We start from the raw sequence: 27,606 nt of genomic DNA, 5'->3' as shown, positions 1-27,606 counted from the left end.
GACAGTAAAGTCTGCAAAGATCTTGATTAAGATTTTATGAGACCATTATGATGTGACATGCTACAAACTTAGATAATTGGAACTGAGGCAGGGTCTAAAAGTGTTTTTTAAAGGGGCCTTACAGTAGAAATTAATAAAAACCGAAGCAGCAATTTTTGTAACAAGTGCCGTTCAGTCTCCAAAAATGTTACATCCTAGATTTCCCATAATGAAACTCAAAGACAACAAGATTGGTTTATTTGAGGTGAGACATTTGTGTGTGTGCAAAGACGCATGCTTTACATGACTATGCATTAAGAATCGAGGTTAGAATTGAGATTGTCACAGATTTTATGTAAAGACTGTTTCAATATATTACTGACTCAGAATAAAGACCATCACCGTGCACAAGCCGAAAGATTGCCCTGATAATAATCAAATAAATCAGAATCATATTTCACACCATATGAGTGTTTTTGTGACTTCCAGTACAAACTCTGTAGACCCTCCTGATTACTTTTTGTCAGTGCCACTGCTGCAGCTTATTCTCATCTAGTTCACAGGCAGTGAAATGATCAGTGAAATGGGGAAAAAAGGAAGTCACACCAATTAAATGGAAAGGGAAGACGAGGCAGCTTTTATTGTGCAGAGTGCAGAGACCAATAATCTTATCTACTGTCATATATTCAGTGCAGGTCATCATTTTAGACCAGTGGGTTGAAAAGATGAGAAAATATCAGTCTAGATGAAGAGTGAAAAAGGACTGTGGACATTACAAGCCCTGGCTACATAAGGTCTATAAAGAGCTTTTCTTTTTGAAGGCCCTCCAACCAACATCAGACTTGTCTCCATTGCTCTCTAAGATGCTGCACAGACTCACATGCATTTAGTCCACGCTAAGCAGGAGAGACACGTTTGACCTTTCAGAAAATGTCAGGCTGCAACACAGCCAGGCGCCTATAGTGATTAAACATCGGAAAAAAAAGGAAAAAAAAAACACAAGCTAAATTTACTGCAAATATTTATCCGCTAACCAGATACCCTTCTCTCCCCTGCTGAATATACAGATGATAACATTTTGTACCATCCCACCTCAATTGCACTCTTTTTTCACAAGGAAAAAAAAAACAGAAGCTCCCTCATATCCTCTTGACAAAGTATTCACCTCTCAGCCATAGAGTCCAGAAGCTGCCATTCATCTTTCTACCCAGTTACACAAACATACACAGAAACAGACAGAGGAGAGGGCTTCTGTGTTTACTTGCCGTGTTTTCAATGATGCAACTCTTAGCTCAACGTGAAAACGTCCATATAGACTGTTCTTCTCCACTGTCACTCAGATTTTCACCTGCTGTTGAAAATCTCTCAAATCTCTCATGGCCAATCTTTGTGGTTCAGACACCTGTCATAATTTTCCATGTGTACCAGAAATAATTCCACCATAGTCGTGTTTCGACTGTTTATCTTACTCTTTGTGTCTCTCTTCTTGTGCTACCACAAGGGGAAAAAAAAAGACTAACAAAACCACGGCATCCACACTGCCTGTCTATCGAGGCATAAAGCACCTCTCTGCGGATCTCTCTCAATGGGCTCTGGCCTTGATTGCAGCTGGCAGCGTCACTGATAATCACATCATTTAGATGCAGCCTGTCCTCTCCTCCATTAGCAAGTCTAAGCTCAGAGTATCCAAGACACACAGTCAAACGAGCTACACTGCTTTTTAACTATGTGTTTAACATTCTGGAAACATTTGGAGTTTGGGTCGAGGGAGGCTGCTGATATCAAATAAATAAATAAACATGTCAAAAAAGAAGCAAAAAAAGAAGACCGGATATGTGATGGGTTAAATGAGTTGTAGATGGATTTGTAAAAATACCGGTTTTGTCGACAGGAAACTGCGAATTCAGGCGGATAGTTCAGGAAATTCAATTTGGGAGATAACCGGATAAATCAAGCTTGAACTTGGGTAAGTTCACACTTTTCATTTCTGATGCTGGCTCAGAAAATCTGGCAAAATAACAAACGTCAGACTATGAGTTCCGTGGCTTGGAGTCACGACGCTGCAAAACTGATAGGATCAAGACAAAAACACTGTCTAGACAACAGAGTGGAACTCTGTCAGCTTTGAGCTAAGTAATAATAAAAAATGAACAATATCTTTGGAATAAAATGTCAACTCAACAGTGATAATGAAAAAAAACATACTATCATTTATTTGGACCAATTTACCAAGAGTTGGGCCAGATGCACATTCAGTGTAATATTCATCAGGAGTCTCTGCTTCCTAACATGTGCACAGGCAACATCAGCATCTGGCTTTTTGATGCTAGAACGTTCCATTGTCTTTGTGTTGCATGTTTTAAAAACAGACTTAATGTAAATCTGCAGACCACAAACTCAAGACAGAAAGCTGAAACACAACAAGCACAAGGTGATAATTCCTTGTGATGATCATTACACATCTTCTCTGTTATTATTATTTTACCCTTTTTAAATCAATGATCTCTCACATTGTATTTCCCTTTCTTTATTTTGAGCCTAATTGCACTTTAATTAACAATTAATGTCTCATACAGGACTTGGCCTTGTTGGGATACAAACAAACACCTCAGCTATGTGGGTTTGTCACTGAGAACAACTGCGTCTAAATTGCAAATTTCTCCTGCTAAGAGAAATCAATACCACGCTCATATCTAATTATGAAACTGGAAGAAGAAGCTGAATGTACAGACTAGAAATATAAATGCCAAACTACAAGTTCATTACAAAAATACAGATGAGTTCAGCTTTAAACATTGCTCCATTGTGAATGAAGAGATGGGATCAGAGACAATAAATGTATTGGAGTGTGTGGTATTATACAGGTGCACATATACACAAACGATAAACTCCTCATCATTTTTATCTCCTTACTGCATGACTGAGCATCACCGAAAATCAATGATCATCTACACTGTCTGCAAAAATACAGACTGGAGAAAACAATGTCTCAAATGAGATTAGAATGCCAATAAATAACCTGGAGACCATCGATATTTCGTGTCGGTGTATCAACACACAACTGCCACACAAAATGTTGGTGTGTCATGGTGCATGGATCCCAGATCAATTACTTACAAACAGTGGCCGTGAGTTCCACAAAAAAGATCATCAAATTATCTCTCTCAACTATTATTGGGGCAAATCTCATAATTATGATGCAGAGACAGCTTAAAAAAAAAGAAAAACAAAAACAACAAAGCCTCATCATCCTTTTCTCTTCTAAAGAATTCAATAACCTCCAAATCTGAGACCATGGTCCTCGGCCGGAAAAGGGTGGAATGCCCTCTCCGGATCGGGAATGAGATCCTTCCCCAAGTGGAGGAGTTCAAGTATCTCGGGGTCTTGTTCACGGGTGAGGGACGAATGGAGCAGGAGATTGACAGGCGGATCGGTGCGGCGTCTGCAGTGATGCGGGCTCTGCACCGGCCCGTCGTGGTGAAGAAGGAGCTGAGCCAGAAGGCGAAGCTCTCGATTTACCGGTCAATCTATGTTCCTATCCTCATCTATGGTCACGAGCTGTGGGTAGTGACCGAAAGAATGAGATTGCGAATACAAGCGGCCGAAATGAGTTTCCTCCGCAGGGTGTCTGGGCTCTCCCTTAGAGATAGGGTGAGAAGCTCGGTCATCCGGGAGGGGCTCGGGGTAGAACCGCTGCTCCTCCGCATCGAGAGGAGTCAGATGAGGTGGCTCGGGCATCTGGTTAGGATGCCTCCTGGACGCCTCCCCAGTGAGGTGTTCCAGGCCCATCCCATTGGGGCGGCTGTGGCTCAGTGGTTAGAATCGGTCGTCCAATAACCGGAAGGTTGCCGGTTCGATTCCCACTCTCGCTTGGTGGAACTGATAGCTGGAGGGGTGTCAGTCCACCTCCTTGTCACGGCTGAGGTGCCCTTGAGCAAGGCACCATACCCATACCCCCTTGCTCCCCAGGCGCTTTCATGGCTGCCCACCGCTCCAGGTTGGCATCTGTCTCTGAGTGTGTGACCCTGTGTGTGTGTGTGTGTGTCAACAGGTGCCAACCTGGATGGGTTAAAAGCAGAGGACCAAATCTACCTTCGGGTATAAATAAAGTCACTTAACTAACTTAACTAACAACCCCAGGTTGGACACGTTGGAGAGACTATGTTTGTCAGCTGGCCTGGGAACGCCTCGGGGTCCCCCCAGAAGAGCTGGAGGAAGTGGCCGGGGACAGGGACGTCTGGGTTTCTTTGCTCAAGCTGCTGCCCCCGTGACCCGACCCCCGGAGAAGCGGAAGATGATGGATGGATGGATGGAGAATTCAATAATAGTGCGGCCAATTAAGATAGAACTTCCATTTTTCCACGCTCTCTTTTATTAGAGTTGGATAGTTATGAGCTAAAGCAAAATGCAGTTCAAAAACTACATCGCATTAATTCAGAGGTTCTAGTGTTTTCCAAAACACATTTTCCTTAATACCTCTCTATATTTTGCTTGGATAAAATGTTCTTTATGAGACGAACACCGGTGTTGCCAGCAGCTGCACAACAGTCCCAAACCCTCCTTTCTATACATAGTTACAGTATTTACTTGTATAAATTGTATGTCCGTTAGCTGATTACATAGCAGTTAAAGGACACTCTCAAGAGATGGCCGCGGTTTCCTGGGCTATGTCTCAGCTGATTCATGAGGGTAATTGAAAACAGCTTTTAGCTGCTTTTAGTATTAGTGTGTAATTAGTCTTCCATAGGCAGACTGACCTCTACAGTGCAGTATTAAAGCTGGAAAATACTGTGGCTGTACCCATTACCACTTCAGATATACAGTAAGTTGAAAAAAAGGGACTTTTTTTGTTTTTCCTTTCTGCAGTATCTTTAAATCAATCACATCTTTCTTCAGTTGCATTAAACCTAGAATATAACAGCAGTGTCCCTGAAAAACAATGTTGATGGGATTCGTTCTGAAGGAAATGGTGAGCAAGCATGTAGGAACATCTCTATGAGGCAGAACATGTTGTTATGATTTCTTTAAACAACGTTACAACCATTCTCTGACAGAGCAATGCACACCTGCCTGAATGATCCAAACCTGTGATCACTATTATTTAGTGTGGGTTGCTTGTATGAAAGATTAAAGAAACAACTGTGACTTCACCCACTGGTTTGTGTTTCAAAATTAGTGTGGGTTGAATCTGAATTTGCTAAATAATTTTTTGTCATACTTGTCTGCAACCGGACCACTAACTGGTAGTACCCCCTCCTTAAAATACATAGACAACGACAGCCTTATACCAACAACCAACATCCGATGAGTCAGCCTCAGTTACTGCCAGTAAAATCACACAAGCACAATGACTTGTCGCGCATATAAATGTATCAACCAGCTGCTCTGAACTCACTTGCTTAGTTTGTCGCATGCTGGCATACAGTTGTTAATGTACTCTAAATAGAATGCTGCACTGCAAACAAAACATTTTTGTCCATAAAGTCCACCACATTTGCACTTTCCTCTCTTTCATTATTGTGTCTTTAATTCTTCTTTCCAATTATGCTTTTTTTCTTTAGTCATTCCCACTATTTCTATTGGCCACTTTCAGTGAGTTGTTTGGGGCAAAATCTATATCCCCTTCTGTATATACAAAGCAGACTTAAGCTTGATCTAATTTAAGGCAGCATATGTTAAAAGAATAGGATGGGGAAAGCCTTCCTTCTATATTCTAAAACTGAACACATCTCCAGTTGTCTGCATACTGTGTGGATGATTTAACCCGCACAGAGATAAGATTATTGTGTGGCACAAATGTTGGCTGGGGCTGCGTTTAACTGTGTCTTTCAGTTTTTTTGTCTTCTCACAGTGTTTTGGAATTCATCTTGACCACATTTATCAGTTTTTTTCTCATTCATCAGCTTGCGGGACTCACCATCAGGCAAACACCAGACCAGGGGTGAAATCTGGTATTGCGCTCTGGGTTCTCCTTATCTGCTGGCTGTTTACAAACAGTCACAGAGTCCATCACTTGCAGCAGCTCTCTTATCTCAGCGAGCCAGACGACACGAGTAGAATACGACAGCAGCTGCTTTAGTCTCAGGCCAAAGAGTGTGCCTCTGTGTATGAGTGTGTTTTTGAGACCTCTCTGATACGTCAATATATAAACAATGCAAAGATATCTATGATCCAACCGAAGCAACTAATACAGCTTGCTTTATCTTTTCTTTTTCTTTTCACCTTTACAGAGGCAAAAGAAGACACTTTGCGAAATTTAAGTAAACAATTTTAGATTTTAAAGCTTTGTTTGACCTACTGTTTTTATCAGCTTTGTTTGCATTTTTTCTTTTGAATAGCCCATAAACTCAGCACTGATATAAGGAAAAAAATAGACAAATCTGCCTAAAACAACAATATAAATACAAACCCCTTTTACAGAAGAGTTGGGAAGTTTTAATAATTTTTAGTTTTTTAGTTAACATTTATTCAAAAGACGTAACAAAGGAAATGATTTATATCAGACTCCAACTCCGACACCACCACAGAGCTCGCCCTTGCACCTTCCTTTCACTTAAGACAGCCTGGATGGTCTTCCTCATCGTTCACACTCTAAAACAGGCATCCATTTTCCAAAAAAGCTGTTAAAATTGGGATTCATCTGTCTGGGATGAGCTCATGCTCAGACAATCTAGCGACATTTCAGCACATATATGGCTTCTTCCTTATTTAATGCAAGTTCAACTTACAGTCCTGGATGAAGCAGCTTACTGCTTTGAGTGAGAATGGTGATTGCAAGTCTATGTTGCTCTATTGACCACGGTGAAGGTTTCTCATGGGCCTTCTTTTCACCTTCTATTGTACATTCTAAAACGTTGTTGTTTTTTCTGAACTACTGTGTTATCATCATCAGAATCTCACCCTGTGGAGGGGGTCATGATGCAACCTCCACGATCAACAGTCATCCTGCAGCCACATCCACGTTCCGGGGTGTCGTGATTCATGCCAAAGTTATGTCCCAACTCATGTGCTAAAGTCACGGCTGCACCCAATGGGTTCTCAGAGTGATCCTAGGATGGACAAAAAAGGGTGTCCAACATGTTAATTAGGCACAATCAAACACATGTGTACCTTGTGACTGTACCTTGAGAAAAAAAAAAGCCAAACTTAAGTGTACAGAAATAATCAAAAAGCGGGACAACATAGAGAAAAATAAAATGCAAACATCAAGTTATACCATTTTTAAGCAGTGGCTCTGTAACCTCCCCCATCCTTCTTCTATCTTTCTCTTCGTGGAGGCCTGAATTCATCTGGCATTCCACTTCCCCTGCAGACCCAATCATACTGACTGCCAGTGGAGACAGCTACTGCAGAAAGCTGCATAAACCTATCACTGTTTGACAGCACTGATAAGCAAGACAACTGCCCTTCACCTGGCAGACAGAGACGAATAATGACGACAGAGGGGTAGGAAGCAGGGAGGCTCAGAAAACTCAGAAATGAAATCAGCATTGTGCATGTGTGCCAAGGTGACACTGGAAATGAGGTAAAATCTGTAGAACCAGTTCAAGACGCTGACATTAGCTTTGTCATTCTGATAGTTATCCCCCTGACAGATATAAAGCTCTTGATCATTACTTAAAGAATAATTTAAAAATAATTAGCCAAATTTCATGTGTGCATATCTCTTGTATGTAAGCATCTTACATATGAACTATTCACCAAAAAAAAACATTTTGTGGTGCAGGCCACAAGCTTCACAAGCTTTTTTGTATGATTTCACTTCTGTCATGGTGGAGGTTTGAAAGAAAATTGAAACTAAATAAAATGTCTTGTGCCACCAAGTGAAGCCTGTTTTTTTCACCTTGCTGATATATCCTGCATACGACCTGATGGAGTGGCAACATGATTTACATCTTACAAATGATGAAAAAAATTCTAATCCAACAAGCCACAAGAAGAAGACCACCTATAAACTACTGTATATATTACTGTACAGTGGTTCTTTGCAAGGTTCATGAGAAAATCACATGCTTCCATTGAAAGCAAGGTCATCAGTCAAAGTTGAGGACAAGCTTAGCCACTTCCTGCTCTGATTAAAGAGCAGCGTCATGGGAGCTGCACCCTAGCTTTTAACAGAAAGGATGGGAAAAATCTTTGCTGCTTCTCCCATGTTTATCGGTGCTGCTTCTGTGTGTAATTCATAACGAATGTAGCTCTTGATAGCCGCAGTCATTGCTACAAGCCACTGTTGTGATGGTGAGAAATTGATGTTTTGGTTACAAATGAGAAATGCTTTGAAAGTCTTACTGATACCATTTACATCTATGTGAAAAAAAGTACCACACAGTCAAGAAATACTCACAAGCAGACCCGTGTCGAAAGAATAAATAACCAAATACAAGATCTGCGGCAGAACACATGGTTGAATACGGTTTGAGATCAGCTCCTCTGACCGCCCTCTCACTGTTTATGTGGCCCTTTAATCTTGATCCAAACCATCTGCTCTATGCTAGTAATTGGAAAGACAAACATCTGGAGAAGCCTCATCCCAGCAATGGCTAGCAGAAAACACATGTATTAATGGAAGACACACATCTGAGCTGAGGCATAATGGCATTGGGCTGATAGCCACTTTGTGATTTGGCATGGGTGTCAAGTGCTATAAAAGGCAGCTAATTTACGATGAGAAGTAATTCTGTACTGGGGATGATGCACAGTAGTGTATAAAAAGGCATTCTGCCTCAAATGTGTGCTCTGTAAGAGCCGGAATAAACAATTCATCACATCTCATAAAAATGTAAATGTGGTTGTGTTCAAAAGCCATGGCCTTTGATTTACCAAGTGTCCCACCAACCCTTCTACACCACCCTCAGACAGAAGATCTTCATCCAGTGTAACACCAGTAATTTCTGCTTCTCGCAACAGGACTGCAAAATATACATGGCCTTGGAACAAAGTGCGTGTCTGTATATATTGTTTTGTACATGTGTGTGCATTTGGTAATGTTGAGAGAGTGCCAACACAAATATCATTATGTTATTATGCATGACTTCCTGGCAGACTTGTTCATAAGTGCCCTTCCAGCAAGCACCGAACACCTTCCCTGCGTAAATCATGCCTGGATTGTGTTAGCCTGCTGAATCTGGACAATGTCCACAATGATACAATCCGAGCTACACAGAGGAAAAGGAGGGTGGAGGCATGGTGGGAGCTTTGAGAGGGTTTTAAACTCACCATAACAATGCCTCCAGACTGCTCCACTGTGCACATGCTCATAATGGGCGCCATTCCGATGGTGGTGCCCTGGAAGTAAACCCCGCTGTAGAGGAAAGAAATATGGGATAAAAATGTTAACAGAGAAAAGCAATATATGTATTCATCATCACTGCTGCTGTTGCAAAGAGCTTTAACTGCCAACCAGGTTAACACAACTGACATTGTATCGTTTTTTTCTGCAGTAGAGAAAATAGCAGCTGCCCCATAAAAATATGTAAATGATTTGAAAATAATTAGGCAACACAAAACAGGTGATGGCTGTGACGAGTCTACAGAGGTGATATATAGAATAAATGGACTGTGTATCTTTCATCAAGCTCAAGGCTGTTCGAGGAGCTGATACTGACTGAATCCAAGGAAGTGTTTTAGTTTGTGTCCACAGTTTCCTGTGTCTACGTCCACCTTATGAGCTGAGCGTTGTCGTGAGGCTTCTGGGGCAGCAGTTTCACTTTCCTCCAGTCCAGGAACTCGTGCAGGGTGTTGAAAGGATCTTGAGTGATGGGACATTTATCAGAGTCACTCCACACCTCCAGACCCACTAGAGCCACCCGAATGTTAAGGGCCCTGTAGAACTGAAGGGGAGCATGTTGACAAGCAGAACGAGTAAGTGTGGAGAAAGAGTGTTGGAGATTTACAGATTTACAAATGAGCAAGACACTCTAGCAGGAGTTTACCTCTAAATACGCAATTCCCTATTTTGTATCACCTTCCAATTTTCCAAATGATCAAGGCGTGTCTTTTCTTATTCATAACCATGCTTCCTTAAAACGAATCCATCTGCCCACTGTCTTCAAGCTATAGTTCAATGGCTCTGGCTATGTAGCTAATGTAGCTGTTTTAGAATAAAATGAATACATCCTACATCTATCCCATTAATCTCTACTGCCAGCAATATTTCTATTTTAAAAAGGTGATTTATCCTGCCTTCGCAGAGCAGAGAAGACATTTTACCTTGTCCACATAATTGGCTATCTCTGCCAGTCGCTGTTTCACTTTCTCCAAGTCCTTCCCCTGTTTCTGAAACTGAAAACAAAAAGGTAGACTTATCAGTAGAAGAAATGTGAATTTATCTCAATGAGTACCAGGCGTACCACGATGACACAAACAAGATCATCATTTTCTGAGCTAAAAACTGTAAAACACCACAGCGCACACAGAAAAGTTTTTTTATTTTTTATGAATGGCTGCTTAAACTGCTCATAGGCAATATGTTATTTTCTGCGTGTTAGGCGAGTTGTCAAGCTGTGGCCATCTGTATCGAGAAAAATCTCCCAGTGTTACAAAGACTAATGTCTGGCCTGCAGGGAGCAGGTGTATTGGTAGATACAGCATGCTGCAAAGCTTTGAATCCAAACTGCAGTTAATTCAGACTGTGTGCTTTCACCCTGCTGTGTATCCTTTGGCATTGATGCAGAACTTCAGATCTGAACCCAACCACATACTTGAACTTTTACCCTTTTTTTTTTCATATTAATCTAATTCAGTTTTGTCTTTTGCATTCGGGTCTGTGACATAGCAGGGAGCTGTCAGGAGAAAACTCCACAGTGAGCTTGTCAGTGCTTTTGGGAGACTCTTCTGTATCCACATGGTTTTTTCCTGTTTCCTGTCTGCTCCACAGGGGAACTGAAAACAGAACTTCCTGTCAGAAAAAAGCTGCTGCCGCAGGACCACAGCGCTTTTTGCAAACTCCCCTTATTCTGCAGCTCCATAGGTATCCACTTAAGTAGGGATCTGCTGCATTTTTTTTTTCTGTGTACACCATAAGATGTTTGCTTATATGTGGAGCTGCTGCTTTTTCAGTTCATTGTGTGTATTTTTAAAAACTGTATTTGGACTGTTTGGGAAAAAAAGAAGGTGCATTACCTCTCTGTTGTCTGCAACAATGATCAGCTCAACATATTTGGTTGTCTTCTGAGTATGCCTTTTATGCTGAGGTTAAAAAAAGAAACATACATTTTCAAAGTTAGAGAAGGACAGAGGGCATCTAGACACTGAATCATCTTGCCAAGAAGTAGCTGAGAAGACTGTTATATGTCTCATGTCTTTAGAATACATATTTAAGTAGCTGGTTACAGGAACTGAGGATAAACACTAGAAATTGATGCTGGGGTCCAAAATCATATAATTCCATATGATTTGTTGCTATTTTGAGTGCTTATGAATGTTAAACTGAATACAGAGAACTGCGAGTACCCAGATGAAAAAGACAAACATGATGACTGGCAAATATCAAACCTGATATTTAAATCAAGGATTGACATTACTGCAGCTATGTCCAACTCTTACATTACATTTATGGGAGGAACCACAAACTTATTATCAACAAGTGTGAAGAGGATACATTGTTGACAGTGACAATGACAGATGACAATGCTAGCTCTCATCCAATTTGAAGTTTTCGTGCTTAACTAATCAACTATAAGCCTTAGACCTTTATCAAAAGTGAAAATGAGAGGTAACATCTCATCTAACTCTCGTAAAAATAATGAAAGAGCGTGTTTCTAAAATGTGTTTTTTTTTCTCTTTAAATTAAAGTTGCCACTGAGCCACACATTTTACAAGAGGACATTATCTAGGACATTACACAAAAGTATGCCAAGCCTTTAAGTCTTATTCAGTGCTTTAAGACCCAAAATATACTAAAATAGAACCAAGTCTCTTCTACACAACCAAAACCAAGCTCAGGTGGTCATTAAACCCTATATGTGAGCAAATCTCTTCCTAAAATCCTCCTAAAATGGAGTTGTTAATGTTTTGAAATAGGGGCAGATGGATTCTGCACCTGCTTCATTCAAATCATCAGCCAAATTCTCTGCATGGGCCCTCGACTCAGGGCTCTTAATACAGATAAAATGAGTGTCAAACCTAAAGCAGCATCCCAAGGGATCTGTTCCAGATTTTGTGTTCTTGCCAATATCATCAGCTGAATGTTAGACTTTTCAGAAATATTTGGTGATGAATCACATGCTCAATTTTAATGTGATCATCAATGGCTGTGTTCTGGAATAAAAACAACACTGTAATCTTACCCGTGCGTGGAAAGACTGGAAGGGGCTTTTGATGTGGTTTTCAGGGGCAATGGATGACAAGTTGAAACCATGGCCACAGGCTCCAGGGGCCAGGCTGAGCTCTTCCACTCGGTAGATGAAGTGGGCCCCAGTGTCATGACCAGACACAGGCTCAATGATAAATGTCTTGTTTTCAACTGCGATGAAGCCTCTGCAGAGACAGCAGCTCAAGTAGGACAACACAGCTTCAAAGCACGAGCAATGCAGAGCTTGATTAAATGTAGCTCACTCTAATGGAATATAAGACAACTGAGGGGGCTCTTTAACACAAGCCCACTTTTTCTGAGGACTAATGAAACTATGAAACATCTATTCCATCATGCCTCAGATCATTGTGATTAAAGTTCCTCATGACTTTATGGATAAAAGCTCTGCCATATTCATAAATCAGCAAAGAGACATTAAAACTCAAGCTTCTTTATGTACACTACTTCCCTGAAACGATTACATCTTTCAGTTTAAAAATAGGTCGCACAGATAATTTAAATGTTCTATGTCTTAGGCAGGTGTTGTGTTGATGAAAGATTGTCATGGGAAACTAAGTGATAACTGTTTCCCTGCAGAGTTATAAACAGGATATAAGATTGTGAAACGTACAAGTTGGCTAAAGGCCACTTCATGAAACTTTAAATTGCGGTTGGCCATTAGCAACAGCCAGATGCCAATTACAGACAAAAATGAAAGCAGATTATCACATGAATCCTTTGCGAATCCTCTTATTCTTGTGAGCCACACTGACTAACTGACAGCACCCTTATGGCCCTAAAGAAACTATGGTTCGTTGTGGTGAGTGACTTAAGTAAATACAAACTCTGCTGTGGTTAAAAGCACTTAAAGGGCAGCTTTGAATGCTAAATGATTCTTGAGTTTCTCACCGAAGCCCCGAGCAGACACTGATGGTAACGTCGGAGTTTGGATTCTCCTGCACTTCCCCGTGGTAGTAACAGTTATTCTAAAAAAGATCATATGAATATAAATAAAGAGAGTTTAAAAATAGCCGTAACCTGTTGGCAATGAAAACACTTTATAAAACGACAGCTTCATCCGCTGAACGTAAAAAAATGTACCACATTAAAAAAGCAAAAGCTGCTTGTCAAATTTCCTGTGGCGGTACTGCAGCTCCAACCTGACTTCAAAACAGCAAAAAAGGGACAAGACACACTGGAACTATGCTGATGCTGCCCAACGCATGTTCATTTTAATTAGCATGCTCCATAGAGCAGTCTCTCCTCCCTTTCCTCTCCTCACAAACAACCCGTTTGAAATTAATTCAGCCTGCACAGCTGAGGGGAGAAGCAGGAAAGCTAACATGCATCCAAGGAGACACTAATATGGTAATAGTTTACCCTTCATCTTTACATCAGAGTGGTGTGGTAGAGAAAAAAAGAGGGCATTTAAGGCTCCTCAGAAACAATATAAAGACTAATGTCTGAGCATAAGGACAGCAGAGGAAATGACTGTCATGAAGGGGAAACACAGACCACCATTCACTGTCAAACAGCTCTCCAGGCCTCTTAAATTAATTGATGCTAGCAAGCGTGCTGACCATCTCTCATCTAAAATAGCGCCAGGAGGAAACACTTCCGTTTGACAAGTTACGTGCAGGTTAGTGAGCCAGGTGGTAATGGAGCTCAGATTCATTGGTATAAAAATAGAACAAGAACAAAGGCTCAGCTTAGTTTGACCTAGATTGGTTCATCTTTCTCAACAAAAATCCTCAAGCAATGGTGATGATTGTCTTTCAAGGAAAGTAAACTAGAATGCTGGCTTTAGAATATCAGGCCCATGACAAGAGAGTTATGCCAGTTCTGGGTCTTTTTTGACCGGATCAGCTCAGTATGAAAAGCAACAAAGTCCCTGAGAGGGACACGATGTGGTGGATGAATGGGTTAGAATGCTTTCTCACATCCAAACGAGCGTGGTTTAAATCCCACCAACAGCTGTCTATTTTTAGTGGATATGAAGCAAATGCATGTGCCCATGTTTGTCTGCTGGGAGGGAGGGAAGAAAGAGGAGGAAAAGGCTGAAAGAGGAGGGCTGGATTATTTTTTCAAACTCTGCCATTTGTCCTCAACTTTATAAAATTTCATCCTCGCTTTAAGAATTTAATTTATTTCATAGTTGTTGAATACAGTTGATTTTATTACAGTTTCTACCTTTCCACCGATCCCTGGTTACCTCATGGCAGATTACCAAGCTCAATGACAGCAGGTACTAAAAGTGAACAGCTGCATGAGGCTTATCTAAGACAATACAACATGTCTGTTTGACAGCCTGATGTTTGCAACATCCTCTCACACAAAATTAAAGGTGAGAAAGACAGTGTATGGAGAGGTGTTTGCGCAGCTTTGTGAGAAACCGATTTGTCAGTCACTGCCAAATTACTAACTGCTCCCCCAAGCTGTGAGGAACCTGCCAAACTGTCTGCACATCTGTTCAGCTAAACATCGTGATTTCAGCCCACGCGAGCTGAAGTTGAGACAATTAACTGCTGTTAAAAAGGAAAACTTTTTTTTAACTCAACACCAGAGGAATGTTTGTCTGGGCGCTTTGCTGTTGGTGGCTTACGAACACAGATCAAAACCAGCCCTAGGAGCGAAAAGGGATTTAATGACAAATCCTGATGGCAATGCTGGGCTAGAAACCAAACAAGCAACTACAACAACATCAACAAAAAAAGAATAAAACACAGCTTATCTTCAAGTAGGCCACAGGATTGATGTCCTGTACAGCAACTGCTAGAGGCTTTCAAATGCACGATGGGTCCCACTGAGGCAATCGCATTCTACTCTACTTTCAACGATAATTGGTTTTAAACAGATGTACAACATACTGTCTATATCTAAATTCAAAATCCAGATTCTCTCCAACAAAAACATCCGTCTATTTGAACATTTTTGTACAGTGTGACAGCAGAGCGCCACTGTATGTCAACTTGACGTGACCGCTAGTATTCGAGTGGCACCGTACCGTGACGTTGTGAGCACCGGTGACCGCACTTCCATCCTCCCTGTAATGTGTCTCAGTATAGTGGCTTGCAAAGAGACCTCTGTGAAGAGAACAAAGAGAGCAGACACAATCAAAATCCCAACATTTCCTTTTTCACCACAGCAAATATGCATAAATAGAGCATTACTGTACTTTTCATGTAGCATTGCTGGTAAGCACTTGTGGGATGATGAGGATGAAACATTTGATTTCTGTAAATCTACTGGGTGATATGTGCCCTTTAATCTCTTGGCATTCAGGTTAAATTCAATCCCTGGTGAGGCAATAATCTTTTGCATATGAGTGTGTGTGGCTATATTTATATTAAACTGGGAACAGATGGACACTGAGAGTCCCACCCAATGCACTGGCAAAGCAGCAAGAGGAATCTTTTGCAGCTGCATAAGCTGACTGACATCAGGCAGGATGATCTCAGGATGAGAGGGAACGTCTTCCAAAACACAGTGTGGACTTGTTTCCAAAAGTGATTATGATGTATAATGGTCATTAAAGTTTGTCAACTAAGCCCTGAACAAAACCCATATAAAGAATGAAGATAGGATGCAGTGGGGGAACATAGGGAATCACACATATCGTTAGTTATATGTAAACTAACATAATAAAGCTGTTCCATCTCAGAGGTCCTACTTGTACCAAAACCTTGAACCAAAATCAGATGAAACTGGGTTATTCCGATAAATCACATTTTCATACTTCTGAAATATTTATAGCTTCTATGTGTATCTAAATTGAATCTTTTATGACCTGTTTAAAAAGGGATCAGTTGCCTGTGCTCTGAGCTTTAACACATTTAACGTAATTAAACATTTATTATCGCTTTATTGTGCCTTATCACACCATTAGCAACCTCTAAACCACTCTGATAAGCCAAGCGGCCAGCAATCACTGTAGCCTGGTATGTCTCATTAAAAATGGATGACACATCACATGGTGGTGTATGCTTACTGGGAAAATCCCAGAATATGTATACAATCATACTGAGCTTGCACAGGCAGTGTTTTAAAAGTGGCCCTGATGAACAAAGATGATCCAAAAATTATGATCTGATATTCTAGTTAAAAGGAAATCTAATCTAAATAGTTGGGATTTGTGTCATGTTAGTGGTAATGCCAAGAAAATGCTCTTGTGCCGCATTTTTGGGAACATGTTGGCAAAAAACAGCTTATGGCAGTCAGGCCACTGGCACCAGACTACAAACTGTAGAGAAGCTGCAGGATTAACATGTTGGAATCTCCCTGTAATCAACTCCTTGGCAAGAGCACACAGAGTTTATCAGGACATGGATGTTTACAGTGTGTTTGTAAAGAGTTTCCTCCGCCCCATTGGTCACCTTTTATCTCTTCAGTGTAGAACTGTAAATCTTAGTCATTTTTAAATGACTCCACTGAGGATCAGATGCTTATTGTATTACCATCTAAAATGAGATATGTTATACCCTTTATTTTGTCTGTTGTCTGTTACATGCTTTGGTCAAAACAACACAGACTCCACACCAAATCCTTTTTTATCTGTTCATTTCCACCTCTATTCGAGCGGATACTTTTAGGGAATGGAGTGACCCACTCGACCCACTCCATCCTTCACTTCCTCCTGGGTCTGCCTCTTTTTAGATCTGTAGTACTGAAACACTATAACATCAACGGTTAACAACACCACTGAGAACTCACATTGTTATAACTCCATCTCATATTGGCTCCATAAACTCTGGACTTCACCCACACTAAAAACTGTCGGTAATATGGGCAACATTCAACCAATATATGTTTATGTAACAGCGATTACAGGTGATGCACTGATGGTTTATTCAATGGCAACGAGGAAATCAGATTTTCAAACATCCAGCTGGTAAAATAAATGAAAGAATGGCAAATAGAAGTCAGATTTCCTTGCTAGGATACAACAAAAATAAAATTAAATACTGTAATGGTAAAACATTATTATCTCATTTATCTCTTTAGTTTAGTGGCCTATGGAACTAATGATGAGATTTGATGTTTACAACAAAGCAAAAAGCAAGAGCATAAGGGTTTCAGCTTCCAAGTAAATTTGAACATATCACTCCACTCTACTGGCTTCCTGTTCAGGTGAGAGCAGACTGTTGCTCCTCACATACAAAATAGTAGATGGCATTGCAGCATCATATCTATCTGACCATGTAGAGTCGTTTATACCTGGACGCACATTGCCCTCCCATGGTTCTGGTCTTTTCTTTTTGTGTACTGTGGAACAGTCTACTTTTTGGCATCAGGCAAGTATGTTCTGTTGTATCATGTTGACGTGTGAGTTTTGAGTTGGGTTGTTTATTTTCTTATCATGTTACTGTTTTAACCAGTTTTATCTTGTTTTTATTGATTTTTTTTTACAATGCTCAACTTTATTTCCCAGTAAAGGCAAAAAAAACCGAGCTGTTGGACAGATACAATCCTAAAAACAGATCACCTTTCTTTCCTTTAAGCAGATGTTGAAAAGAGTGACAAATTTAAAGAAAAGAAAATCTGAGTCATCCTCAATTTTCAACCATTCTTTTAATCTCTAAATCACATCAAAAGAGGAGAAGACACAAAATGTGCAAGCGCTCTCAGAAAATGTGAACATTTCCATGGAAAAATACCTCCTTTTGTTTTTAATGACCTACCTTTGTTTCTTATTTCTGTCAAGAGGAACATGCAGCCACTCACTTGTCATTTAGACTGTGGTTACTGTATGAAAACGGTGAAAACCGATTGAACTCACAGTGGAAACCTCGTGTGAACTCTCTAAATTGTGCTTTGAGACAGGTGATGGAATTTATTAACTGAACAAAAAGGCTGAGCTTGTGACGGATGTGCAAATTTTGTCTCTTTTTTTTAACGTGTCTCTTCATTCCACGTGAAGAAAATGATAGTTTCAGCTTCAATAGGCCAGCTTACACCACAGCTGTAATTGTTAAATTGACTCTTTCATGTTTCATAAAGTGCCTCGAGAAATAGTAATAGCTGTGCCAATGTAGCTTTTGTACTTGTATGATCTGTGCATGAAGTACAACTCATCTGCAGTTGTTCACATTGTAAAACTAAATCTTTCCAGTCACTATCTCATTTCATTGTACTACTTGTGAAAATGCAAATGTTATTGACACGACTTTCTTCTTTGACAGCTGATGTTGTCTCCACGTTGTTCATCTTATTGTCACACAATGCAAAGAAAGAAATGGCTTAAAAAGAAATATGTTGTAAAAATCTTCATCGTATTTCAATAGATTATGCTCAATAAATATCAAATAATTTATTTATCAAGTTATTCATTCGATTTAGGATACATTCGTTAGTTAGGATGAATCAATTAATTAGGTTAGCAAACGTTTCGGTAAATCACAGCACCAAATTGCTGTTCTCCCGGCAATATATAGACTAATGAGGGGAGACTAAAGTCCTCTGCATGGTACTGTACATCATCCATACAGAAAAATAACAACAGTTTCAATTTATCTCTTTAGCTTTGAAGCACTTTTTGTTGTTTTAGCACATTTAGAATAAATGTCCACAGAGGCATACCTGGTGGTACACACTTCTCTGTCTTTTTCCAAATTTCCACCACATCAAGAGCTACACGACCAGGTAAGAGATACAGAACCGCACGCTGCTTCACATACTGTGACGGCACTTTCACAAGATTAAGAAGAGTAACCATAAACATAGCTTTATGACTGGTCTTCATTCACAGTTGTTTACTTCCATGACAGAAAAACTGTCTTGTTTCAGACATATAATATACGTCTCCTTGAATTGCTTAGTCTAATGACTATGGATTTGCTGCTTCTGAGCATGTGTTGTGCTCATTAGACATATTGTAACGTCTAATTAACAGTGCACTAATAGTCGCCTAGGTTAACGGTGATAAATGGGAGGCTCATTAACAGCACCTCTGGGAGGCAGAAAATAGTATTATTCACCTTAAATGAACAAAACAATCTCTTCTCTATTAATACTCATCTTACAAACAGCTCCTCAGAGCTGTACTTTTTGAAATGAATTTACTGCATGACTTATTGATTGTTTCTAAAAAAAAAAAAAACAGATTAATAACTTGTCACACGTGTTTTTTGAGCCTAGTGTGTTGCTCATGCTTATATTCTTTGAATATAATTAGGAGCATGGTTCGATATTTGGGAAAGGCCTACAAGTAAATCGAAATCAAATCACCCACACGTTTTGCAGCAACACTTATTTAGTGGCTGCAAAAGCTGATGTAAAACCTTCAACCTGTGATCCTTGATAGCTCACATAAACACTCTCTGTGTTCCCGTTCTCCTTCAGTCTGACACAAGTGGATTGCTAACATAAAGTGCATCCTGCACAGAAAGCAATGAACGTGTGCCAAAGATATGACAATGCAAGGACCACACAGAAAACGGCTCTAAGATTTTATCTGCTGAGATTATAGCAGATAGAACGCGCTTTGACGAATTTTATTAGAAAAAGAACAAATCCAACCGTGCTTACATGGACTCGCTACAACACCATAATCAATGAAGCTGAAGCGAGACATGCAACTTTCTATTTACACAAATCAATATTATTTCATATCATCTCTCTCTCTGGCTTCCTGAGAGTTCAATGCTGTGTGCAAATTTAAAGTGTGAGACTTATTTACATATTTGTTACTCTATGCCTCATGTAGTAATTCATCGTTCCACAAATCCCCTTGAGCATGAAACCATTTGAGAGGAATCCTCTTGCAGTCTCTCTGCTTCCTTTGAAGACCGCTAACTTCAGTGATTTCTTTTAATCCTCTCTCCCCCACAAATCTAACCCAAAGCCTTCCTATAGCTGCTACTTATGGTAGCCAAAAAAAGAAAGAAAGGAGCTCACTTCCACAGAAGGAGAGTGAGATGAAGAGGAGTATCTAAAGAGGTGCGGCTGACAAGACTAATTCTATTTCCACATATGGCTGTGTTCCAAATTGATTTACATACAGCTCAGTGTCTCTTCAGCTTATGCTTGGCTAAGGTGGGCGCACTAGGGCGTACAAAGCCGGCAATACCATAGAAAAGTGAAGGTGGGAAAAGTGAGGGAAGCCATACCCCGAAAAATCCTCTGAACTACAAATTCTGTAGGCTGTGTACTCACTTTGATGACCAACTTTTGTCACATTGACCTTTTAGTGTTTTTTTTTTTTTTTTTTGTAAAACTATGACCTACTGAGACCATGGTCTTCAGCCGGAAAAGGGTGGAATGCTCTCTTCGGGTCGGGAATGAGATCCTTCCCCAAGTGGAGGAGTTCAAGTATCTCGGGGTCTTGTTCACGAGTGAGGGACGAATGGAACAGGAGATTGACAGACGGATTGGTGCGGCGTCTGCAGTGATGCGGGCTCTGCACCGGCCCGTCGTGGTGAAGAAGGAGCTGAGCCAGAAGGCGAAGCTCTCGATTTACCGGTCAATCTATGTTCCTACCCTCACCTATGGTCACGAGCTGTGGGTAGTGACCGAAAGAACGAGATCGCGAATACAAGCGGCCGAAATGAGTTTCCTCCGCAGGGTGTCTGGGCTCTCCCTTAGAGATAGGGTGAGAAGCTCGGTCATCCGGGAGGGGCTCGGAGTAGAACCGCTGCTCCTCCGCATCGAGAGGAGTCAGATGAGGTGGCTCGGGCATCTGGTGAGAATGCCTCCTGGACGCCTCCCCGGTGAGGTGTTCCGGGCCCGTCCCACTGGGAGGAGGCCCCGGGGAAGACCCAGGACACGTTGGAGAGACTATGTCTCTCGGCTGGCCTGGGAACGCCTCGGGGTCCCCCCAGAAGAGCTGGAGGAAGTGGCCGGGGACAGGGACGTCTGGGTCTCTTTGCTCAAGCTGCTGCCCCCGTGACCCGATCCCCGGACCAGCGGAAGATAATGGATGGATGGATGGATAAAACTATGACCTTGGACATCATCAAATTTTCACAACAAGTTAAGGTCTGAAAAATGCAAGTATTCGGAAAAATACTGATTCCTAGATTTACTTTGTCGTTTATTTAATTGCTGTTTTGTTCATCACATTTTTGCATTTCAGGTTTTCAACACATTTAAAATAGATTTCAGCAATTGAAGGCAAATGGGATGAATTTAGGGCAAGTAATGAGATAGAAAAGAAAATATTCTGCTATTTCAAATAGTTGAAGTCAAAAGGCGATTGTAATCGCGATTTGATACAAAAGCAGTTTTATGAAAGACTGAGTCTGCTGTATTCATCAGTATCTGATATAATCACATGGGCAGAGGATGACTTTTAGAACGCTTTCTCAAGTACGTCAATATTGTCTTACGTTCACTAAAGTCACTTAAATCCTTAATATGTGAAAAAAAAGCCCTATGCTCACCTTTTCACCCTTTCCAGAGCTAGCATCAACTGCTTTGGGCTCTGACTCATCTGGAATGGACCATCACACAGTGGAAACATTTACTGTGTTCTGACACATCAGTATTCAATCCACATTCAAGCAGGATGAATACAAATGGAAGAATTTCTAGTCTATTGCTACACTCCCAAGGATCGACTGAGCAACAAATAATTGCAAGAGCAAAGTAAGTAAAAAGTAATGTTCATGTTCATGAGGGCATCATCAGGAGAAGTCGAAACAATAGCGGTGTGCCTGGCAGTACTGCAGGGAGGAAGCAATTGCTCTCAAACAAAATAACATTTCAACAGAACCTGTATGCTGTTCACTAAAGGTCATCTCAAGAGTTCTATTTCTAAGGTTAAATAAAGGTTAAATAATAATAAATAAGATGGTTCTGCCTGTTTGGATTAATGTGGGTCTGAACGTTTTTTTCATCATGACAAACTGTATCTCAACCGAAAGAGGTTTGTGCAGCATTACAAAGACCCTACACGAAACCTAAGCTCATGAGCAGCTCTAATCAGTCATTACCAGAAACATTTAGTTGCAGTTACTGCTGGAAGTGAACATATAACATATTGATTTTTTTTCTATCTATGTATAGGATCTGTAATAAAATCAGGATGTTTAAAGTCATATCTATTCACAAATTCTAAGGGTTTCCAGCACCACTGTCTATTTATTTGTCTGGGGCCCAAATTGCCTGCTAAAGCTCTGTTAAAAGTGTTGCCCAAATTGGATGTCCAGCTGAACAAGTGAGCAAGTGCCTTAGTCCCACCATTGGCAAGGCTAAAAAGTCCCATTAATGAGAGGGCAAAAAAAAAAATCTAGTAAAATTCTAATATTCCAGTACAAACCACCGGCAGGCAATGGATGAATATCCAACAATCAGACTGTTGGGACAAGCCTATTTAAATACTAACCAAAGAAATGTTTCTGTGGCTCCTTAATGAGTCTAGATCTCTCTTTGCTCAGTTGAAAGTCAGAGAAGACAGCTCATTCACTTTTAAATCATTCTGAGGCAAGTTCACAAAGTTCCAGATTATGATGCTTGTCCTGAAATGATGTTCAGATAACAGGGAAGGAAAAAAAAATAAGAAAAAGAAGCTCAGATCCGTTTGCTTTAGGAGATTTAATGACAAAGAAAGTCCCAGCAGATACAGATGTATCTGGTCAGCTACACAACGTACAAGCTGAATGACAGAAAGCAGGGTTCTAACTTGTCTTCACAATCCAAATGAAAGCCTCTCACAATCACCATATGGTTACGGACTTCATCAAACATCTCTCTTTGTCTGCACCCTTCACTTCAGGCTTCACAGCTCTTCTGTGTGATGTTGTGCCTGAAGTGGGTTAAGTCATTGCATCAGTAAAACCACAGAGAGAGAAAGAATGTTAGAAAGTGAGTGATGAATCATGCTTCAGTGAAGCTGTTAGCGGAGGCTGTCCAAACTCAAAAACACTAGAAATAAGAACATCAAAAAAGAAACATATATCTGATAATAAACTGCAGCTGTAAAAGATTATATGTATATTTTGACAGAAAGTAATAAAACAAAATAACAGATGACAGTGATGTGATAGAATTTCTTTTGTAGGGGGATTGGGGTAAGCGAGTGGTCAGTGACTGACGAAGATGGGCAGAATGCTGATGTACTGCAGATATCCTTACTAAACTGTACCTGTCACCTGATCTGATTACAGCATGGGATCCTCAAAGTGCAGCCAGTGACCTGCGTTCATGGCATGAAATAAATGCACCTCTACATATCAAAATCACCCACAGTTCATTTCGATTAGGATAAAACATTCATGTGGTACAAAAAACATTCTTTATCGGCATGAGGAAATGATGAGTGCGACGTAAAAGTAAATGTCATGACTCAACACTGATCACTCATCAAAAGATATAAAAAAAAACTTGGCCTGAAAATAGTTCAAACAGAGTTGATATAAACCAGCCAGCTCATTATGATTGCTTAAAAAAAGTAATTTGAAGTTAAAGATTGCATAAACATGGTGGGGACAATTATGCATTAGCTAGGATTCGGCATCAGTTGTGTGGGTTTTTGCACTCGATTAATCATTTAGATACTACTTTTACTTTTTCAGTTGTAGGTTGAACATGAAATGACACTGATCAGGGGAAAGATATTTCTCCTGAGATATTTTAGTCCCGCAGGCCATATGAGGCCTACATAAAGATTTAATTTGATCGCGATTAATGTTTCATACAACATGTGATACACTAAGATTTCTACAAGCTCTGTGCTTAAGCAAGAAGCTTCCAGGATATCTTCTGTGACGCTTGCGTGTAAGTACTTTGCTGCATTGTAGGGCAAAAAAAAAAACCTTCTGCCTTTAGAATAACAGCAGTGTATTTAGGAGTTTTCATAAACTTCCAAGCATCCTCACTTGAATCCTATTTTCTCTCATTTTAATACAAACCGGGGTAACTTGAACTGGGTTTGACAAAGGCTTTCAGGTTACAGGGATCTTTTTGGAGTAGTAACTTCTCATTGACGTAATAGGAAATTATAGTCAAGACTCAACTGTGTCCAACTGCGCTCCCCCCGACAAGTGACTGTGAGAAGACAAATGATGATTTTCAAAAAGCTAATGGTTGCATAGCAACTACTGGCCTCGTGAGGATTGTGGGGACTCAATTCATATTTGCCTTATTGGCATGAATGTCACAACAATGTGTCACACAAATGATGACCTGTCACTACTACAAAAGATGCACACAAGATGTAAAAGCCGCTAAAATGGTTGGTTAAGTAGATAAAGACATTTCAGCAAAAATGGATGAAGTTCCCAGTCTTTCAGACGTCAAGGGACACATTAAGTGCCTTTTGTGCAAACAGATGGATATATATCTTTAAAAAATATTCACGGGTAAAGAGCAAAAACTCACTTGACAAGACAATTTTTGAGAAAAGTTTTGAAGTAGCATCACAGTAAAGCTGTGTTAAAACTGATAAATCCAGGAAGCCGTTCCGTGATGAAGAGTCTGGGCGGATTGCTTGATGGGCGCATTTTCTGTACATTCAAATGCTGGTTCCCTAGATTGTCATCAACACTTTCAGAACTTCTACTTTACACCCGCTGAATAAAAGATAATTGAATTAGAGTGCAGTGTGAGAGAATTTTATGCAGATTACTGGAGTCAGTAAAATCCTCTGAATAAGCTTTCTCTGACTGACATACAACAATTAAACCATCCACACCGGATTTGTCAAATATATAGGTATTAAAGTTTCCCCAAGGCTGTCAGAACTTCTCCACATCAACTATACTCCCCTGTAAAAAAAGTTAGAGGATGATCTCACACACTGGTCTAACTTTCCACTCTCAGTCACGGGTTGAATTGTTATAGTTAAAATGAAAATCCTGCCACAAAGTATCTCTTTGATTTAAAAGCCTCCAGTCATACCCAGAGAAAAATGGTTGAAATCACTTTATTTAGTAATTTCTCAAGTCTTTCGGAGAAATAAGACACAGAAGGTAACCTTTTTAAATCTCAGTTTGATCTAGAATCTCCAAACATTTAATACTATTTCAACTACAATATCTAGTCAAATGGTACGTTAGAATTGCCATAATGACTCATGGATAGATGGAGAACAAAACCTAAGTAAAAATACTTTAATGGCAGTGGAAAGCAAAATAAATTATGTCAGTAATTAATTTATTAAGTAAATTATTAAATCAATTATATCATTATTAGTTTTTTGGGTAGTTTAACCCTCCAAAGACTTTGTTTTCTTTTATATCCCAGTGATGAGAATCTTCATGCCACCAGATGCTTCTCTATGCTGTTTCTATTCCCTACGTTTTAATACCATAGAGTCCTAAAAAGTCTAAGGAGAAGTCTTAGAAACTGATAACAGAAATTTGATAAAAATTAAATGCTGTTGGTGCAGCACAAGGTTTAAAAATGCTGTGGTGTCAGGCTCCTGACTTTTTTATGCTTCAAATAAAAGCACACTGCAGTTTGGGTGTGAAACACTGCAATTTGGGCTGTGGCTGCATCACTTTTATTCATTTCCTCGGTTCTGAACAGAACGTTAACCACCACAGCAGAGAGGCACAGCTGTTAAAGAATGAAATGTTTCATAGCTGCTGGCCTACATGTCCGGAATATCTAACATCATCAAACGATTCCCACACTAAACATATTTTTCCTCCTAACTGTAAAAAGAGCATGATGTCATATTCCCCAGCTCCCTTTGAAGGGAGTACTTTGTCAAATCAGTGTGAGTGCAAAGGCACTCATATGAAGTGCAGTTAGAGTGAGCTCAGTGCATGTATTCGAGCCAGTCTTCTAACATCTCTTTGCATAATGTCTGCTGCGATAACGCAGGCTCAACCCGTCCATCTTGTGCAAAGCTAGCCTCTGGCGTTTGTGTTCTCTTCACATACTACACCATCGAGGCTGCTTGTTCTAATTACTGATCCAAGCTTAATGGTGTAAAAAAAATGTGAAACGTGTCGCCAAGGAAGAGATGCACAAAAACTCTTTATTACCAAAACAACAGACTGTTTCTTTTCACCAAATAATGATGACGCAGACTCAATATGCCTGGAGGCAACATCACTTCCATTAACAAGCAGTGAACCATAAAACTTCTGAATGTATTCTAAGCTGTTAGCTTAATACGGTGTTTATAGTAGTGTTATGAACACATGTTTGATCAATGCCTTACCAAACAGAAACACTATCTTATATCCCTCAGGAGTTACATCCACACATTTTTTAAAAAGATGAGATGCACATAAAAGAAATTAACTTGCTCAGCTTCCACAGAAAATGTAAGGAACTTGACTTCAAAAGGCAGTTATTAATTAATCAGTTAATAAAAATTAAATTTCCTCATGCCCTAATGTAACTCAGATGTAACTTTAAACCTTCACCGATTTAAAATGAGGGGATATATGCTTATATGTTTAAAATGAATTAAATTGTAAATGTCACTGTTGAATCCGGTGAATGGCAGACATGTCACACATGGCTGACCCAGCAAAGGACAAACAACAACAGATACAGCAGTGCTATGGAGCATCTGCCTGGCAACTTATTTTTTTCTTATACCAGCCTCAAGATAAGCATGTGTTCTGTTTGTTTGAGGTTGGGTCAGCATTCACATTGGGACTGCGCTTGACATCTATGAGTTCCAACCAAACAAGTCCTTGCAGTTCTGTGTGGGGCCTCCTAGGTTTGAAAATATGTAATTCAGGGAGACATTCAGATTTTTAACCAACTAAGACATTTCAACATTTCAGCCGGTGCTTAAGTTAGAATTCTTCAGCTTCCCCATCTTTATCCCCACACACAACTTATAATGCTACATTTGCTGTTCTTTGGTAGTTGGAAGTCAGAGCTTGGAATCAAGTCATTTTCAACCTCTGTAGGTTAGATGCACACAGCGGGAAAAGAAACATAGCTTTCTCCAGGGTTGCTATATTGCTCAATTTATTGTTAGCAGTTATACAGTTTGTACTGCAGTTTACTTAAAACAACAATTAGCTAATAATGCTCTAACAGTATATTGTCCAATGTTTTATGCGATCTCGATGAACAAAAGTCTCACATTCACTTGGTAAGCTATCTTTCTGAGGAATCAAATAAAATGTCAGGTTTAAAACCCAAATTCTGGTAGACTTCAATTTTTAGAGCAATGTGCCAGTAATATTCCAGCAACGATTAGCAAAATTCTGACAAGTCAAGCAAGTTTTGGTTTGATTTTTGAAACAACCTGGGTCAGTTCAAAGCATGACTTGCAATGCGATTGGGCCTAAAAGAAGGATCAGTACCATCTATCCATGGCCAAACTGCAGACAAGGAAAACACAAGTATTCAATACATACATACAATTACTAGTCATTTTTCTATAAATTTTCTGTGTGGTAGTGTGAGCTTGGTTAGTTGTGTGT

At 40.1% G+C, this 27,606-nt stretch overlaps 1 protein-coding gene across 2 annotated transcripts in view; it reads right to left on the bottom strand.

Moving 5' to 3' along the window:
• adam12b (ADAM metallopeptidase domain 12b) overlaps positions 1–27,606 on the bottom strand; it is a 96,244-nt gene that overhangs the window by 31,538 nt on the left and 37,100 nt on the right. For both annotated transcript variants that reach the window (XM_075478437.1, XM_075478438.1), the window contains exons 4-11: positions 15,276–15,354; positions 13,181–13,257; positions 12,267–12,456; positions 11,101–11,166; positions 10,189–10,260; positions 9,640–9,809; positions 9,196–9,280; positions 6,880–7,028 (exon numbers count right to left, since the gene is read on the bottom strand). In XM_075478437.1, the coding sequence (XP_075334552.1) occupies positions 6,880–7,028; positions 9,196–9,280; positions 9,640–9,809; positions 10,189–10,260; positions 11,101–11,166; positions 12,267–12,456; positions 13,181–13,257; positions 15,276–15,354 (888 nt within the window). The remainder of the gene's footprint in view (positions 1–6,879; positions 7,029–9,195; positions 9,281–9,639; positions 9,810–10,188; positions 10,261–11,100; positions 11,167–12,266; positions 12,457–13,180; positions 13,258–15,275; positions 15,355–27,606) is intronic.

The sequence above is a fragment of the Odontesthes bonariensis genome, chromosome 2, assembly GCF_027942865.1.
Source record: "Odontesthes bonariensis isolate fOdoBon6 chromosome 2, fOdoBon6.hap1, whole genome shotgun sequence".
Classification (NCBI taxonomy): Eukaryota; Metazoa; Chordata; class Actinopteri; order Atheriniformes; family Atherinopsidae; genus Odontesthes; species Odontesthes bonariensis.
This window is presented reverse-complemented; position numbering and strand designations above follow the sequence as displayed.